General features: G+C 39.7%; 1 protein-coding gene across 5 annotated transcripts in view; it reads right to left on the reverse strand.

Moving 5' to 3' along the window:
* Wake (wide awake) overlaps positions 1-19109 on the reverse strand; it is an 80025-nt gene that overhangs the window by 51685 nt on the left and 9231 nt on the right. For all 5 annotated transcript variants that reach the window (XM_071712487.1, XM_071712488.1, XM_071712483.1 and 2 more), the window contains one exon: positions 17176-17312. In XM_071712487.1, the coding sequence (XP_071568588.1) occupies positions 17176-17312 (137 nt within the window). The remainder of the gene's footprint in view (positions 1-17175; positions 17313-19109) is intronic.

Raw genomic sequence — 19109 nt, forward strand, 5'->3', positions numbered from 1 at the left:
TCTAACGGGGGATCGCATACAGCGTCGATTATTATGTGCGAAACAGAAATGTACAAAAAACAACTTTGTCGAATAAGAATGAATCACCTTTTATTAAAAAATATATCGTTTCTTTTTTTAAGATGTATATTTGCGAAGAACTCATAAAACAGTCGTCGATTGTACCTACAAGCGATTTTTCTCGCACATACAATATTCAAGTATGTGAAAAATATTGAAGAAAGAAACGATCCGTCGTATTTTCGATCTTCTGAGTAAAGGCGCCAGCGATGAGAATTGACTCGCTTGTTTCCATGATATGTAACTCGTCTTTCTCGTTGTATAAAAGTCTCTGGTACATCGTGCACTTGTGTCTGTGACCTTCGTTGGAAACAGTGGCTCCGCATTTCAACTCGTTTAGCCGTAGCATCTTGGAGAACGAGGCAGCAAGTGCAGTCCCAAGGAAGGAGATGTCGCGCAATTTCCCACGATCTCACTGCGCTCGTTTTCTACGTACCACTCTGCCCGTATTTCACACAGGTGCGAATTTTCCATGAAAGTAGAGCGCACAGCTACTTTGCGAAACAATACTTTGTAATTTCGGTCAAACATTTACCCGCATTTAAGCTTCAATTACTTACTCCGCTTTTTGTCCAAGATAAAGTCTGCTTTTGTATAGTCTCTTTAATTTTAAGAAAAAAAAAACTTTGACAGATACTGCTTCTCCGTGATAATCGGAACTACTTAAAGCGATGTTAACATTAACTTGAGGGATTACAAGCATTAACGTAACTTTCGAAAATATATCTTGTCAGTTCTCCCAAGTTGTAAGGTCCTATGATGTATATTTAATATAAACGCTAAGGAGATTATACATCTCTTCTCGAATTATATAATTTTGCATACCAGGACAAATATATGTAATATATAACTACATTAATGTTTAACAAGAAATATAACAACGCATCTATCTCGAAAGCGTCTTTATTTCCGCGATTTACGTAACACGATGAGTTATTACAAATCTGGCCTTAGGATGCATTGAAGTCTATTGAAAGATAAGGGAACTCGCCAGGCGGGAATTTGGCACGAAAATTCTGACCTTCCCGACCGGATGAGCATCAGGTTCCAAGATAAGGAAGCTGACCACACCTTTTTATGACACCCAAGACAACCGCGCGTCACGGTCTCACCGCAGAGTCCGCCAGAAATAATACTCCGTCGGACTTTACGTGGGGATACTTCACTGACGTGGTTTACACAAGACGTATGTCCTATCCAGCGAAACTTTAACGCGAGAAGTTATGGGTTTGCCACGAACTACAAGACGAATGCTCCTGCACTCTGCTGCTAAATTTTTAAAGGACAAAGGAAAACTTTTATTGTACTTATGGTATTACCAAAGTCTTATAAGACTATTAAACCTTTATGAGACTATATTAGGCGTTTTTTAAAACTATTGTTAGACTTAGGTATTACTAAAGCCTTATGAGACTATTAAGCCTTTACGAGATTATATTACGCGTTTCTTTAACGAACTGCTTCTTTTAATCTGGTACTTTAAAAGTTTAAAGATTTTTATCATATATAACTCGATCTTATATTCCGGACAGTAAAAATAATAAACGTCATAGTTTTAACCTTTAGCATCCATTATTATAATATGTAGCAGTTATTTTCAGCAGAAATATCCTGCGTAACCATATTAACATTAACTATAAATATTGGATTGAATTGCGCTGCAGATAAGTATGTATAATAGCGCCGTAAACTTTACTGAGATAGCATTAAATACTTTGATTGTATTAAATGCCTTTAACGTAACAGGCAATTAATATTGAAATCTACGATGTTGAACGACGTAATAAATGCACAATGTACAGAATGTTGTGATTACGTAATTTTAGAATATAATTTTATAACTCTGCAATTTTTAGTGATGTGTTATACATAAATCTTATAATCTCTTTTATAATCGCGTGCGTTTCAATAAGTCATAAATATTAAGAATATTAAGAAATCATTATATTAAATAAACCGTCATATGAATAATTTTTATTTCGCAACGCTAGGGTAAATCAGGCCACGTGAAGCTTGAGCAATAAAACGTCACGTTAAGGGTTTATTTCGAGCGTTAATTTTCTTATCAAACTTACACGCCTCTCGTGCGCCATGTCCTTCGCTCCTTCCGGTGATTTATACGCGACACTCGTGCACTTGTCAGCAAAAGGTAAGGCCAATAATCGTCGTCGTACGGCAAATGGAATTTTCAGCGACTACACTGGCACATGGCATTTCGTGGCGAAAGCGCGATCGAAGATAATTAAACCGCCGTCCCGCCGAGCATAAAACTCGCGTACGATCACAAAGCGAATAATGGAGTAACAAGCCGGCGGAGAAAAGGGGGGAAAAAATCGATGTCGTCGTTGAATCCTGGCGCTTGTCGAAAAATGCGTTGAAAAAATGTGATGGAAAATGGGATGACGGACAGTCGCACGGTCGAATAGTTTCTTTTACGGCCCTGCGGAAGTAGGAAAAATGGGATTATGCTTTTCAATTTAAAAAAATATATATATATAGTTTCAAGTCTCAAAATAAACCGTGAAAGAAATTTACGTCGCCCCGGAATACACCGCTGCTTTAAGTGCTAAAGTTGTCGGAAATCCTTTTAACGTGCATGCAGTTCTCAAACTATATCGGAAAGATGTTAAACTGATTTGGCATATTTCACGTGTCAATACGAAAGAGAAAAATATGTGTCCATCGACGGATGAAACGAATGATGGTGAGTAATTTGCTAGGAAGCAAGTGAATTGACAAATGAAAGTCGACAAATAAGATGACAAATGGAGTGACGTAGAACTACAGTGACATTTGATAGCATCGTAACCTGTATTGCAGATTTTTCAAATAATTGTCAGTGACATTTGATAGCATCATAACATGTATCGCAGATTTTTCAAGTATTTTCTTGAAAAAAACAGCTAGTTATTTTGAATATTCAACAACGCAAGAACAAAGATGAGCAAGATACACAAGTAACTCGCGTGACTCGCGTCATGTGTGGATCTCTACAGGTGAGACAGTTGAAAATTAAATTAAATTAATTACCCATACTTGGCAAACCTTTCATGCGTTTCTCAAATTTAATTGGATCTCGAGTGTGAACGAGTTAAATGTGACAGAGCTCGCTCCAAAGCGAAACGAAATAGAAGTTCACCGGGTTTACGAGAAACGCGAGAAACTGGATGCAAGAAACGAAAAATCCACGTGAAAAATCCGTGACTTGTGTTTTTCTGTTTTTTTCGACCGTTGTACAGTAACGAATTTTTTGCGGCTATGATCCAATTTTCTCTTTCGCTACGTGTACATACGTAGGTGAGCTGTAATCTGTATATCTATCCAACTTGATTTGTTTTTATTATCATATAGAAAACGCGACTCTCGCATATGCCCCGGCTATCATATATATTGCCAAATATGGGACTGTAATCTTGACTGCGGCAGAGGTTCCTTCATATATCTTTTTATCTTTCAATAAAGGACGAAATAATTCACGAATGTGCTATATTTCTTCTTGGCGAACTATTCAATTTTCATGCAAGAATAGAAATAGAATAAAGAGAAGATTCTGCCGTAATTTTTCATGCGATGTGTCTGTGTCTCCCACGCGCATTCTGAGAAAATAAATAAGCAAGAAGACAAACATGTTTGTGTAAGTGTTTTCGAAATCGAATTACATTTTTAAAAGTGAATTCGTAATTCAATGCAGTTATGCAATAAGAAACCAAGCCCCATTTTCGCAATTTTTCTTCTGTATCGCGGACAGGAGATTTTCTAAAAATGCATATAACATGGAACATTGTATTTGAAGAGGATTATAGTTCGTGGTGAAGGAGTGACGCGTATTTGAAATAACGCTGGAGCAGAATTTTGTTTCTATTGTTTCGCGAAATTTGCTCTGGCGGAAAAGTAAGATTTTGGAGTTGATTTCGCATCGCAGAACCGCGTCCAATTGTAAATACTGAACTTTCCAATACGTAGCATATTGCGTAGCATATGTATATTTTTAGCTTTCATCGTCAATAGCTCGTTGTGCGGTCCACAGATTCGAAATAGTCATATCAGTCATATGGCAACGGTCTACATCCTTACACTCGTATTATAAAAGCAAGTAGACAGAACGCATTTCAAAAGCTATTTGCTTTTACGAGCATCCGGAGAATCACGTCCCACGTGTTTCTTTCGCTATGTACCTCTGATCTTAGTAAACAAGATATAACCAAGTCATGTAACAAATCCGACTTTTTTCAAGCGCGAATGCAAAAATATTTTCCCCTTCCAATGTCTCCATTAAACGATCATTCGGAGATAACGAGAAGTTTTTAGCGACGCAACTGACGCTCGGAGAATAAAACGGTTTATCTCGGTCCTGTCACGCCATATCTTCATATCTCTATTTACGGGAAATCAAATTATTATTAAATTATCTCACGAATATAATTAACGGACGAAGCGATTTTCTTCTTAAAATAAGATAGATACTAGAGCCAGACGAACTCGATCTAAATTTATTCTCCTGCAATACGCGGCACTTCAACGTCGTATCTGATGAATAAGATATCGTCGTTTCTCTACTACGTCGTTTGCGGCTTCGATAATGCAGCACATGGCGGATGTCATGTATTCGCAGACGTGGCGAAGGAGTGACGCGTATTTGCAGCAAGCATCCAGGCTTGCCTATACGGGCACCTGGAAATCCGTATGCCTCATGTACGCCGGGATTTTTCGGTCCCACCGGAAATGGGCTTCCCTACATCAGGCACGGTAGCCAAGTTTCCAGACAAGTGCGATAAAGCTTTTTCTCTCTCGTGGAGCTTTACGCGCCGGATATTGTGTTTCCGCCTTCGCCTGCAACTCCCGATTTTCTGACTCTTGGAAAGCTTCTTGTGCTCTCCTTTGACAATTTTATTACGAAAGTCTCAAACCACTTTTGCGGAAATGCTTGGTGGAGAGATAGCATAAAGATGTTCTCACTTGGAGCAAGCTACCTACCTCCAGGGAAATTGCGAGTAAGTAATTAATTTCGCAGGTTAATTCGACACTCAGTGCTTACTGCCTTTCGCGAAATATTCGGCTTGTAGCGGATGATGAAATTGAAAAAAAAAAAATATATATATATACACGAAAAACGATGCACTTTGATGTAATAACTGTTTCGCAGGACGTAAGCTTGAGAGGAAATTGATAGACGTTATCAAAATTTCCTTTTTTCTAATTAAAAAATTTTTGAAAATGACAGCGGTTTTATAAAATAAATTTCTAAGTCGAGATTATTTGACTTCCTCTATGTCTCATATTTAAACTATACATTTCATGTCAAAAAGTTCTAAAAATCCCGCGAAGAAGAAGTTCCGACAAAAGTTAATTATCATAATGTTGAAATTCGGTGAAAAAACACATCAATCTGCATGCGCTGGAAAGAAAAATAAAAAGACGACGGAGCTGGTTCGAATGCAAATTGGCTTAGAGTTGCGGGCAAAGTTACATCATGATAATCAAAATTAAAATTTTAATTTTGAAGTGAAGGACACTTCAACGTTCTTCACCGCCGTAATTATCTCTTTCGATGGGTTACTCCGAACTAACTTTCAAGGTGAGAGCCATAGGCTTCGTCTTAATCGCTGTTTAATCACTACCGAGATAACTTCGAAATTTATCCGAGATGTTCAGCGGTTGAAAATCTACCTTCATTTAACGTTTAGTTTCGGAGGAACTCGTTGATCCTCGCAATACCGTCAGACGTTGCTGTAGGCAATTAAACATTTATTAGGAGGCTGCCGACGTCTCTCGCAGACAGTGAGAACTTGAATGCGAATATAGTACGCGTGCCATGTATGGCTTGAGGGAACGTTTCACCGTTTCACCGTTTTGTGTGTGAGTGATCGCGCCTGTAACAGTCAGTAACACAGATACGAGGGCAGCTTTAACTTCGTAACTTTGTATCCAACATGACTAATTCTAGATACGGCTTTCGAACTTTGGCTTTTCGTTGGAAAACTTCCCGATCGGGAACTTCCTTCCTTTGTATCCCGCAATACAAAGGTACAATATCGTGCCGATAATAAATAATACGATAAGCTTAATAATGCTCCAATTCTTTCTCATTGATAATTGAAGCTTATAATTCGTTCAATCTTACATTACATAATTAAATTCAATTAATCTCTCTTATCGCATTATATATACGTATATCGTAAATATAATATTTTTATTGTATTTCTTTAATTATAATAGGAAAAGGATCTGATTGAAAGTATTTCGCTTTAATAAATGTGATTAGGTCATTTGGAAACAGGTCTGATCTTTGATTGTGTAACATTGTCTCGACTATATCAACCACTACCGCTTAAGGATCATCTCAATTTCCGTTGGCTTTCTCTGACAATGAGCTTCAATTTGTCAATCTCACGTTCTCTACATTTAGTTGGTGAGTAAATTTCATGTCTCTTTGCCGGTTAGTTTCAATTTTCATTTATAGTCCGAATATTTTGCGGATTATGAATATTAGCAGGATGTTTCTGGTTTTGCCTCTTGAAATTTACTCTATCGTTTTACATTCAATTTTTAAATATTCAACTTATACTTTTTAAAGTGCTTGAGGTTATTTAATTTATCTATCACCGCTGAAAATGGCTCAAAGTAGAGCCGAAACGTATACTATTCATAGTTTGTGTTAAATTATTAATTGAATACTACATAACGTAAACTCACGCACAAATAACCGCGTTTGACTTTCATATCTAACTTTTCCTTTTTATTTGCTAGCTTTAATATCGAGAGTCTTTAGCTAATTAATCATTTATTTAAATGTGCAGGTTTCTCTCATCGTCAGATACAAAACATTCAAATTTTGTGCAATTTCACATCTTAGTTCCAAAAGGTTCGCTTCGCCTGCGATCGATTAAAGAAAAATAACGAGCACTTTCTAGATCGATAGAGAAACGTTTCGCAACGGGTAATCGTTCGCGTTTCGACCCCCATGTGCCTTAGCTTTCATCCCGTGCGCGAGTACTCATCCCGAGCTAAATTAGGTTCGTTTGCTCCGTCTGCTCCGTCTGCTCAAACGGCAGAAAAGCAGACGCCTGATAGAGGAGGGTCGTACTCAATGTCGACGGTGGTTCCCCGGTGTAGTTTCAGTGCGACGGCGTCGCCAAGGACTGGCTATAGCCACGAATCATGCTTGCACGTTTCCCGGGGACAGCAATTTTGTGATGTTGCAGAAATTGCGTTGTCGCGTTTTACCTTGAGTATCGGGTTATCTCAAATTTCTTTGCGCATTTCTCTGAAGTCACCGCGAAGATAAATATACAGAAAGATGTAAGTTAAATACTTATAATAGTCAACACAATTCCATTCGTTTCCGTCAAATTCTTTTCATTTCACTGGCTGGTCTATGTGCTGTTCGAAAAATTCAATTTTGGATTAATTCTGAATTTGAGTACTCAACGATTTTTTAAATAACTGGTCAAGATTGATATTGCGTATTATCGTAAACCTACTAAAAATAATCGAAAGATCTAAAATTGGAAAATTTGCTCTTTTATTTTAAAATATTTAATCTCGCGTGAAATAGACGTTTGTGCCGACATAAATTTAAAATTATCTTGATCTTTTTTCTTAAAGTTCAAATAGTTGAAAATAGATTGCAGGTGTACATTGCAGCGAAAATCAAGAAGGAACATTTGCGGTATCGGAAAATCCAGGAGCTTGGTCGCAATTGTGCACCATAGATACGCAATTTTCTCGACTACCGATTTCGCTCGACGTGATTAGATCACAGGAGGGAATAAAAAGTCCTCCCTTATCTCGCTTGCGGGAAGTTTTTCACGTTCCGAAGGATGAAACGGGATTAAAGTCACGGTGGCCGATATTGACGTACTGTCTCTCGTTTTCTCGTTACACGAAGGGCCAAGTGCACGTAACGGATATGCTGAAAATTGCGTTGATAAATTGCATTTCGGCGTATATACGGTATATGCAATATCGTATGCAACATATGCAATAGGTATGTATCGTAGAATGCTCCAGGCATTCGAGTTTTGGCGTCGCGCAATTTTCGTCTACGTCGCCTACGCGCAGTTATCCGTGTTCTTGCATCAAATTTAAAGCGAGAAACGGAGAACGGAGAGAATAATTTGCAACAGGAGAGGATTGTTGTGATATCGCCGCAGTCTTGCGGCCTTCTTAAATTTCGCCCGTTGACGTTACAGTCGCGCAACTCGCCCCGATACGCTTGACAAATGTCGCGCCTGGCGCGGCGCAATCTTTTTCTGAGTGGTAAAGCTACGAGCTTTGTACCACCTTACAGTGACAAATGGCCCCAATAAGGAAACTGTAAGGCGCACTTGTCGGCAACCCCATGCGGCCGCGATGCGGCAAATTGCAATTGCCTGTTTCCGCCCGGCCGGCGCGGCGCGGTGGCGCGCGAATAAATTCGCGATGGAAAACGCTGGAAACCACTCGTGTTAATGACTATTCCGGAACGATAAATAGAATGCAATAATGTCTACATCGTTAATCGCGGCACGTGCAAAATCACGGCCGCAAACGCTTGCTGTCGCAACTTTTAATGATGTCCCGGCGATGCGACATATTATTTAATATATTTAATTTTCTTTTAATTAACCGCCACGCCGCCGAACTTTTGTTCTTTAATTACTATTTATGCTCCGGGTATACAGCCCAATCATTGTGCTCAGTAATTAGCGTTGCGCGGGTAGAAATTATTACCCTTCAAAATATCACGTCGCGTCTTCATATAACATTCAAATGTATATCTTTCAATGTCATGTTAAAGACGGACAAAAAATATAATTCGACAGATAAGATCAAATTACAGATTCATATACGAACGATGTAGAAGAAGTGGAAAAAGATACATAATGTATGAGGCTACCAGGACCGCGTTTGAACGTGTAATTGTGGAACCAACTACCCTAAAACTTAAAATAATCAGCGCGTCTGTAACCGACATCACGGGATCCTTTGTCACGCAATTGCGGCTGCTAGCCGTTCCATCCCTCTGTCCTCCTTATTGCCGATGCAGCGACTACGTCTCTCCATTTCTGCCTCGCCAGCTTTATCATCGCGCCATCCTTACTACGGAGAAACGGGCGTCTCTCATCGCATGATCTTTTGATCTGCGATCAAAAGATCACCAACCTTGTTCAGTGCCACTCTGTATTCAGTCGAGGTTTAAGTAGCGCTCGATGACTCACATGCGCGAGAAACGTAGAAAAATATTTGCAAAAATCTATTCGCGTTTGTTTGCACTCACAAGTTCTAAAAAGAGAACGGTTAGTTTTGTCGATTTTAAAAATTGCACGGAGAGCAAAAAAAAATACCGACGGTTTCACACGACGGATAAACGCCGTAGCGTATCAAATTTTGTCGCTTATCGTAATTTTTTAACTTTTAACTTTCGATATACTCGCTATAATATTCGAGCATTTGTCACAACATTGTTACACGCGCACGCATATCTGAAAAATTTTAAGTGTCGTTTGTTTACGATTATAGCGTATCTAACAATACGGAATTGCGCTATTGCTCGCCAACGCGAAAAGGGAGGCGATCAATCATGGCATACAAATCCAATTCCGTCCGCCACTATTATCGATAGCGCAACGGGACGACGAGAATCATGGCGAGAGAACGTCTCGATCAAAGATGGGAATTTATGACAAATCGACGAGCAAGTGAAACTTGATCGGCGCTGTTTAATGCAAATAATTTATTGATATCTTTTTCTGCACGGAGAAATATCTCTTTGATATTTTCTCTAGTTGTATGCGTAAACGTACGGTTTCTTGGAAACGTGTTTCTCAGAAAGAAAATATTTCTTACTTTTCTCAAATTCCGCTTTAGTGGTGAATTATATTTTATTAATCGGTATTTTGTTAATCGACGTATATCTAAAAGTCATTATCAAATTTCGTAAGCGTAGCGAAGTGAAACCATATTTCTTTTCCATGCGGAAATTGCATAGCTTGTGGATTATGAAGGTAAGCCGCATTGACAGCTCATTAGTAAAACTAATTAATCTTAATTACCTAGTATTATAGGTCGTCCTTGAATTCACACATTAATCTCAATGCAGCGACTTAAGACACACATGGCTCCTAGCGATGGGATTAAGTATCTTCGATACAAGTTATAGGTTCGAATCTGTCGTAGTTTCGAACTCTCTAGGATTACTTCGAAAAATAAGAGCAATACACTTCAAGTATACTCGAACCTATAAACGAAATGAGTTCGAACCCTTATGAGTACCTTGAAGAACAAGAGCATTAGTTCCAAGTAACACTCGAACCTGGGTCAAATATGTTCGAATCTTTTATGAGTACTTTACTAGAAATTTAATGTGTGAAACACATAATGTCTCTATATATACACAGATATCTTTTTATTACAATTTTGCATAATAACTTATATATTGTAATAACATTACATATTTGAATACTATCGATTCTTTACGATAGAAACTACTTATAAGTATAACATTTCAAATGCTGTAAGCACTCATTCTAAAATGAAAACTAATCACGATTATTTCGCAAATGCAATGTATGAAATATTATTTCTTCTGAATATTATTCGAATCCAAGAAAATAAAATTTTGATAATTGGTGAATTTGTCACGGATTTTTAAATACATGTATACTGAACTTGATTCCATCTAATGGCTACGTTGTTTCACGCGTCGAATTGTACGAACAAAGTAAAGATGCAAAAAATATGTCGACAGCCAACGGCAGAATAACATTTTGACAGCAGATGCAAAATATAAGGTTAAAAACGATGAAAGTGCAGTATTTTCACGGAGGAGTGTTTTCAATCTTTCGATCGGAGCGAACGATATTTAAATCCCTTGAGCGACGTTTATTTAGCCGGGAGCGCCGTTAAATTTCACATCAGCCGGCAGCCCCCAGTCGCGGATCCGTATCGATGATAATCTTCCTTTCCGAAGGAAACGGAGCACTGGCGAACGAGAAGGTGAAAATACCAGGTGCTATAAATGTTGTAAAAAGATATTTAAATCGGGTATATTCTTTCCCGGCGAGATATTTAAAAAAAAAACGGTTATTTCTTTCGAAATTGACGTATCTTTACGATTTATATTCCATTGCAAAATGAATTATAACAATGTATGTGATCATCATAAATAATTGTCATGCTCACGTACAATTATTTACGCCGTTATACGTGGAAAATTTAGCCAAAGTAATCTTCTGCGAAATATGTTCGTTCTTTCTGCGAGCAATCCGAATAATACGCGCGGCAAATAAACCTTAAGAGAGTCAGGGGATTTGTAGATTACACAAACAAGTAAATAAAGGACTCGCGTATGCATATTCAACTGTGAATAGGCTAATTTTCGCGACGCATTACGACCGATCAAAATTCGAATAAAATTTTCCAGATTATCTGCCACGCACAGACGACAAATACGCAAACGAGACTACCAGCCGTTTGATTATAATTTCATGGTACGTAGAGCGAGGGGTGAGACAGACAGAGTAAGGGTGTTCAAAAAAATCAGAAATACACATCAACCGCGATTCTGCTATTTATAATACTTACAATATATATATATTATATTTATAATATTTATAAACAACAAAATACTTATGATATACTTTACAAATTTTTGTCTGCAATTTTTTACACAAATTGGTTAGGTAAGAAATCGCGTTTCCAAATTAACAACATTTTAGAGATATCTTTCAGATATCTTTTAAAAAAATCTTGAAATATCTTTTATGAGATATCTTTTAGATATCTTTAAGACCTCGATGTTTTCTGAGTATTCAATTAAAAATGCACATGTCACAAAATTAATTTATTTGCTAAATGTAACAAATTACTTCTCTCTTTCTCGCCTTTTTCTTTTTCAACATTTTATTCATTTTATCCTTTTTCATAGGGAAGGGAGGAGATTTGCATGGGGCTTTATCTGAGACTTTTCATCGCTGGACCGGTCACTTCCCTGTTTCTCCTCTACGTTCGCGTGAGGAAAATCCGTTAGACTTAACGCTCTCAGACGCGCTAAACAATAACATGCCCTGTGTATACTTAGCATTGAAATGCGATTGACACTACCGCACATGATACTCACGTTCTCTGCAAATAAACGATCCGAGTACGTGACAATCTAGCACCAACGTGCGGAAACAAGTGTGCGTTAGCTCTCAGAGACCCGATAGCACTGTATTACTTCGCGTGGGTGCTCAGATAATGATGCCGTCGCTACAAACCGTTAGTTAACGTTAGGCTTGGCTTAATGGTACCATGGTATTACGGCTTGGTACGAGGATTAATTAATCAGCCGCATCATATTAATTGCATTTGCAGGCTAATTGTCACGATAGAATTCACGAGCGCGGCATAATATTTATTTGGTTGCATGCGATGCAAACTTTCGGGTAGAATGTCGCTAGCGCGATAATTAAATGCACCCCGATACCACGCGAAGGAAATTTCGCGCATGAAAGCTTTTAATTTCGAATATATATATATATATATATATATCTTGCAATTCCTACGCGGCGCATTCAAATTGATAGATTACCACGTCGCGCGATACACGCTGACACTCTGTTCCCGCAAAGCGGAGGAGTGCGCGAGATTAGTCGAGGAGATCTCGTGCAAATGTATGCGTGCACGTTTGTGGGCATACATGCGCTCGCGTAATTTGTAGCGGGAATCGGCACAAATTACGCGCATTTTCAAGTAGGCGAGAAACCTCATCGCGAAAATTCAACAACGTATCGTGCATTACACCGATTGTATTTAACCGGGCGAGTGACGGAGGGTTTGCGCAAACGTAACACGTGCATACACACACGTGCACGCACACACACGCAAAACACACACGTGCGCACACACACGCGCGTGTGCGCGGATTCACCTCCGCCGTCACGCATACGGTACCTCTCCGCATTTGCGTCGCGTCAACATGCATAACGACGATCGGGCCTTTTGCATGAGTGCAGCGGATGGCCCTGACCTCGATTTCATTAAACAGAGGATACCTATTAGACGATAAAACGACAGAGAAGCAGGGAAGGAACGAAGGGATGGAGGAGTAAAGTTAATGCTTAGCTGCAATCATTAATATCGGATTTTAAGAGAGAAACGGAGGAAATATAGCGTTGGAAAAAAACCGTAGATATCGCGAATATCGCGAAAAAACAACGGATAGAAGATAACTTTTTCCTCCTTATTTTTTCTCTTTTCCTTTTTTTTTTGTTTTGTAGAGATGCGCAATCCCACGGTCGTAAAAATTACTCGGGCGGGCGGGTTGCAGCGAGTCAGCGATACACGTGGAAATCAATAGCGGCGTATTCGAAGCAGAGTGTATAATTTTCCGGCGCGCTTTATCACGCACGTAGAATCTATCGTAGAGAACACTTGCAGTATCGGAAAATGCAGGTTAAGAGCGCTATGCAAGTTTTTTAATGTCGACGAAAAATTCAGCACGTACAACGGCGCTTATTATCGCGAATGTCTGCAAGTACCTTGTAAATTAGAATTAAAAGGAAAAGAGAGAGAAAGAAATATCGATTATGCTACAATTTCTGGTGGAAGATAATATTATAATTGTTTTTTAAACGCTCTATTCGAGACTAGATAAAATAATTTCCTGAATAATAGAGATAAGTGCGGCACGTTGCGTAATACGTTAGACTTTCTGTTTTTTTATATATATATCCTTCGACATTTTATGTCTGACCTAGTCTTCGTTTCGCGGGAAGTGTCCATTAGGGAATAAAACGATGGGCGCGATGGAACGAGGAGTGGGTCACGTTGAGTCAAAGCTAAAATGTATATCTATTAATCTTGAAATATAGACGACTGAAAAGCTTGCAAAAACTCATTCGGTATAGCGTCGTACCGACAAATTTTTTTAACGAAGTTGACGTTATATACTTCACGTTTCACTCGCGTTTCCAAAGCTTCGCGAGTATAACTACGTATATACAGCCACCTACAAACATAATTTTGTAATTATGCTATCCGACGTTGCATATAATTTTAAAATTGATCGCAGCTACGTGCAGTATATAGCCCGTAAAAAAACTGTTCAGCAATTCAAAGCGCAAAAATAAATATTATTCCCTTTATAAATGCGGTACGTCTCTTGGATATTTCGCACAGACGCGGCCCTTATATTTCTTTCAGCGAGGAAAAATGCGCGGAGGGGTTCCACTAAGTAGCATCAGGCAACAAAGGGAGTCAAATTGGAGCGGAAAACGGAACTCTCGAATGTATGTGCAACGATGCGGAAGGTACCGGCATTGTAGCGCGAAGTGTACTTAATGCGCCGCGACAGGTGCATCTCCGCGTGATTGCTCATTTCTTCGGCAAATAGTTGGCCAATTTGCATACTGCCTCCGGAGTTAGTTAAATTCACCAAGGTAATTGCCAGGCATCCATAATAATTGCGCGTGTACCCACACCGTCATGAGAGCGCGCGAGCGAGCGAAGATAACATAATTTACTCTCTCCCGTCCAAGTCCTCAAACTCAGCGGGATTCACTCACGACCCGGGCTAAGATAATCACAAGTGATTTAGGGTAGCCGCCGCCACGACGTGAAAACGCGGACACGCGCGTTATTACCGATAAGATAGACGAAGGTCCGCTAATTTCGTGTATCTGAAATATGATCTATCCGCTTTAACGCACGTTAGTTTTACGTTGCGTGCCTTACATCGCAGTTCGAGCGAGAAAAATATATATAAGGAGAGCTTCGTTATACCCTCTACCGAGTGATTTTCCCTTCGTTCCCGGCGTCCCCGCGTTTTACCCATTTACGTTACCTGTCCGATGTCTTATGTAGGCGCTCTCTCGAGTTTGCGCGCGTCTCGTATAGCGTGTACTATATTACCTTCGGTCTACCTGCACCCACGCCGTACCTATCTGTACGATTTCCGCGAGAAAAATGTGGGGCCGGAACAAACTGCGAGGGGTGGCTGCCCCGTTCTTTATGATCTTCATCCCGCGCTCCCACATGCTTCTTCCGCATTTTTCTTCCCGTTATTTCCCGGCGTTACAAATGCGCCTATATATGTAAAGATTATGCAACAGAGAACGAATAGATCCTCGAATAAGCCGGGGATACGTAAGCTAATCGTAACGGACGTAGCGCCACGTACATGAATCTTTCGTGGCTCGAGATCTCATTATTAACGAAAGATTCTGCAATCATTAACTGTTGTATAAATTATGTACATTGTATAAATCGTACGAGTTTTTTTTTTACACACACGATACAGCGATAGCGTTGAGTAACAGCAAAAACTATCGCGGTTATCGGTCTTTATTTAATTGTTATCTCACACCTTCGTAATACGCTTTTCGTGTACCATCCCGGCACGGTGTGAAATTTTTAAACGACGCTTTTGCAAAATCGGCTTTTCGCACACCAGAGGTAAAACGATCCGAGAAATTCGAGAGAATCCTCCATCACTGTCCCGGACAAGATGAAGAGGGTGCACTGATAAAACCCGGGCCACGGAAAAACCTTTGATCTGCGTGTGAACTCGAACACTCGGGGGGGGGGGGGCACACTCAAGCCGAAACTGATGTAACTATTATTAGATTGCTCAAATTACAGATTGGATTTAATTAACTGCCCTACCATTATAGCCAGAATTACAAAACATAATATTGATCGCATTTGCATATTTTCTCGAAATTGTGTAATCACGGCACGTCAATAGCGTAAATACGTAATCTTTCTCGATACACGATGTAGATATTTCAGTCGCGGCCGCCGCAATTCGCACGTATCTTGCTTTACTCGTGGCCCAATCACACTTAACAGTTATCAAGCATTCATGACATGCGGGTCACCGGAGAGGAATATCGACGAATTATCTAATTCCCGGAAACTGCTTTGGGTTATTGCAGGCTGAAATTAATTAGCCGCCGGTCCGCCTCGTTAATTAGATATTAAAGCTCGGAGGGAGTCACCAGTCAAATTTACAAATTGCCGAAGTTAAATTTATCCACTTTGCAGTTTATGAAATAATTGATGAACGAGAATAAAATCATATCTCGAAATAATTCGGTCCATGATAAAAATATCCCATCACGAGAAATTCACGAGTGTCGCAATTTTGTGAACTAAATGAATACAAAATTCACGAGGATCGTGTTTAAATTTAGATACCGAAGGATACATTGTTTAAATAAAGATACTGAAGAATAACCGTCTGATTAAATGAGAAACATGGGACGTTGCCTTGGGTCTCAACGCATATATCTACATTCGAGTGGCCGCTTTATGAATATTCAGAACCAAGCTGCCATGGAATATTAATATCGCGAACGAAATGAAACTGCCGTTTTCCGCGCGTGCTCGGCGGATTGTTCGTTAATTTTCTGATTAAATGTCTGAGCAATTTGGACGTTCTCAAAGATTAATAGAGACTTCGATGTGCTACTCGATAAGCTGGAGCTGGGCCAATTTGTTGCCGATTGAATTGCGTTCGATAGCAGGTCGGCTTGTTTACCGATCACGAGTGGATAAGGTACGGCCGATATACGGATAGCCATTCAGAGCATATCTGTATAGGATGTCCCCTATATAGGGTGTATGCATGCTGCATTTTAAAGCTATTGTCATCGGAAATACACAAAGCCTTTTCTTGATAATACTAACGAACGATGTCGCTTCTAAAGGCTCCCTTTTCGCTAGATCGATCGCGATTTCGTTAGCCTTATCCTTTTTTTCTCTCCGGCATGAGGCTAACAAAACTTATTCGACGCCTTGGGCCAACAGATTATAGCATAATGCGATTTCGATAGAGTACCGGTAGAGACGCGTCAGATAATCGTACTAGCGCTTAAAGATTCTTCGACATAAAGGGGATGGATCGAAAGTAATTTAAGGATAAGAGAATGGCGAACGGAAGAGCCGGCGCGAAGGAAAATAAGCAATTTCGTACCGCGTCGTATTTACTTCTTTTTGTTGCCCATCACTATAAATCGGTTTGCTGAGACAGCTTCAAGCAACTATCTTGAAAACATCTTTCCTGGGGATACATTTGTTCTTCCATCTCTAGCTCTTTCTCTTCATAGAAACCGTCAGCCGGCCGACTAAATTAACGGAAAAAGCACTCACCTCTTCTCCTTGCGTTGCTGCTTCTTCTTCTTGAAGGCTTTCTTCACTCTTAGAAGCAGAAAAGCGGCGCGATCGATGGTCAGGCCTGGTGAAGCCTTGTCGCCGCTCGACATTTTGCGTCCCAATGCTCCCAACACCTGCGAACATAATCGAAATATAACTATATAATTAACGTTCTAATGTCGCAATTTAGCTAATTTGTAGATATTCTTTTTTTTTTTTTAATGGATCGTTAATTCTATAAACTGTTTCGAATGGAATTTATGTAATTGAATGTAGAAGAGAGAATGTAGATAAACGAAGAGTCCTATCGCGAGGTCAGAGATGCCAATCTCTTTGATTGCGTTTACCGTCGTTGATGCAATACCGATCGCGACGCATGTGCATGGGCGTTGCTTATGGGTAAACTTGTGGATCGATTAATTAATTGGTCCTGTATCTCGATCACTGCGCATTTCTCGGTAGCAGTTATTTGGTGCTGTTACAAGCTACCGGCTTCCGCCACTATTACTTCAGTAATCCATCTATTTGCTTGCGTTAATACGCGCTTCACCGCACATGCCTAATTCAATTAGGGAACAATGTACCAGATTCTTCGAGTTCCACCGAGTTTAAGCCAAATTGTAATTGCAATTTATGCGTAAGTAATGATAAACGCAACATCGATGATTTAAATTAATGCGATATATATATATACACACAGTGAAGTTATCGCCGTTGTAATATTACCGAGAAGCCGATTTGCCAAATATTTAAGTAATGCAAATCGCTATAAATTATTAATTTTGCGCAGACTGGCGCGAGCATTGTACGACTCGCTCGTGTAAATGAATTTTAATGCGCGGAAGAGCGTCGCGCACACAGCTTATTACCACGACTAACATAATTTACACATCCTTAGTATTAAGCTAGGCAAATTTTTCGCAATAAGGTCGGAGCCATTATAAGCTCGTTCTAGCGTCGAAAGGATTAAATTCCATTATGGAATCCGTCGCTATTTATCGATCTCTCGCCGGAGAGATCAAAGTGGATTGGTTAGGTAACATGTAACAAGCTCCGACGCTCAAAGCGCGCGAGCTGCCTTTATATTAAAACACAAAACCAGACTAAAATTAGCCGGAATTTGCATTTAGTTGGAAATTATAAAACGTTGGCTGTACACACTATTGATTGCCTGTAAAATTGATATTAACATACCGCGTTAACGTCACGTATTTTGCCTCGCGCGTGACATTAACTTTCACGTCGACAAGTCAGGAGGCCACGGCGACGCGCGATATGCAGTTAATTAAAATAAATAATTTAATTTCTCGCAGCTGTAAAAAAAAAGTAGTTTCTATCCCGTGCGCTGCCGAGAACGCATTAGAAGTACAAACGGATTGTTTATCCGACAATCAATGAGCAATATTATTTGTGCTGATTGCTGACACACGAGAAGAGGCGCTCCCCTTTCATCTTTTTACCGTACGATCGCACAAACAGAGGCATAGATGTTTTCTTCGAAAATATATTGGTAAGAAGTGCTCAAGCCGCCACCACTTTAAGTCCCATTTATCGCTCGAAGAATATTCTAATATTAGCTTTCAGTTTTGCGCGAGGTTTTCCGGTATTGACATAACGTCTCGCGATTAATTCAGCGACGATTAATATTCAACATGCACCTCATTGCCCAATCACCGTAAATTGCTTCGACCGCTCTCCCTTAACGCGCCAACGTTCGTGCGCGTTGATTTTAGAGCGACGAGTTTGGAGAGAATGGGTCGAAATAAATCGGCTTGTATATCCGATAGCATTGACAAGAAGATATAGCGCGCAGACAATGATTGATGCTGCGACTTCTAACCCCTCGGCTTTTTTTGGGGGGAATCGAGGTCAGGACGCCACACGTTCCTCCGTATGTCCCCGATATATTGTAGCGGTATAGTATATTATTA

This window comes from Temnothorax nylanderi, unplaced genomic scaffold, assembly GCF_030848795.1.
Source record: "Temnothorax nylanderi isolate EJ_2023f unplaced genomic scaffold, tnyl_v1.0 TNYL_tig0110_pilon, whole genome shotgun sequence".
Lineage (NCBI taxonomy): Eukaryota > Metazoa > Arthropoda > Insecta > Hymenoptera > Formicidae > Temnothorax > Temnothorax nylanderi.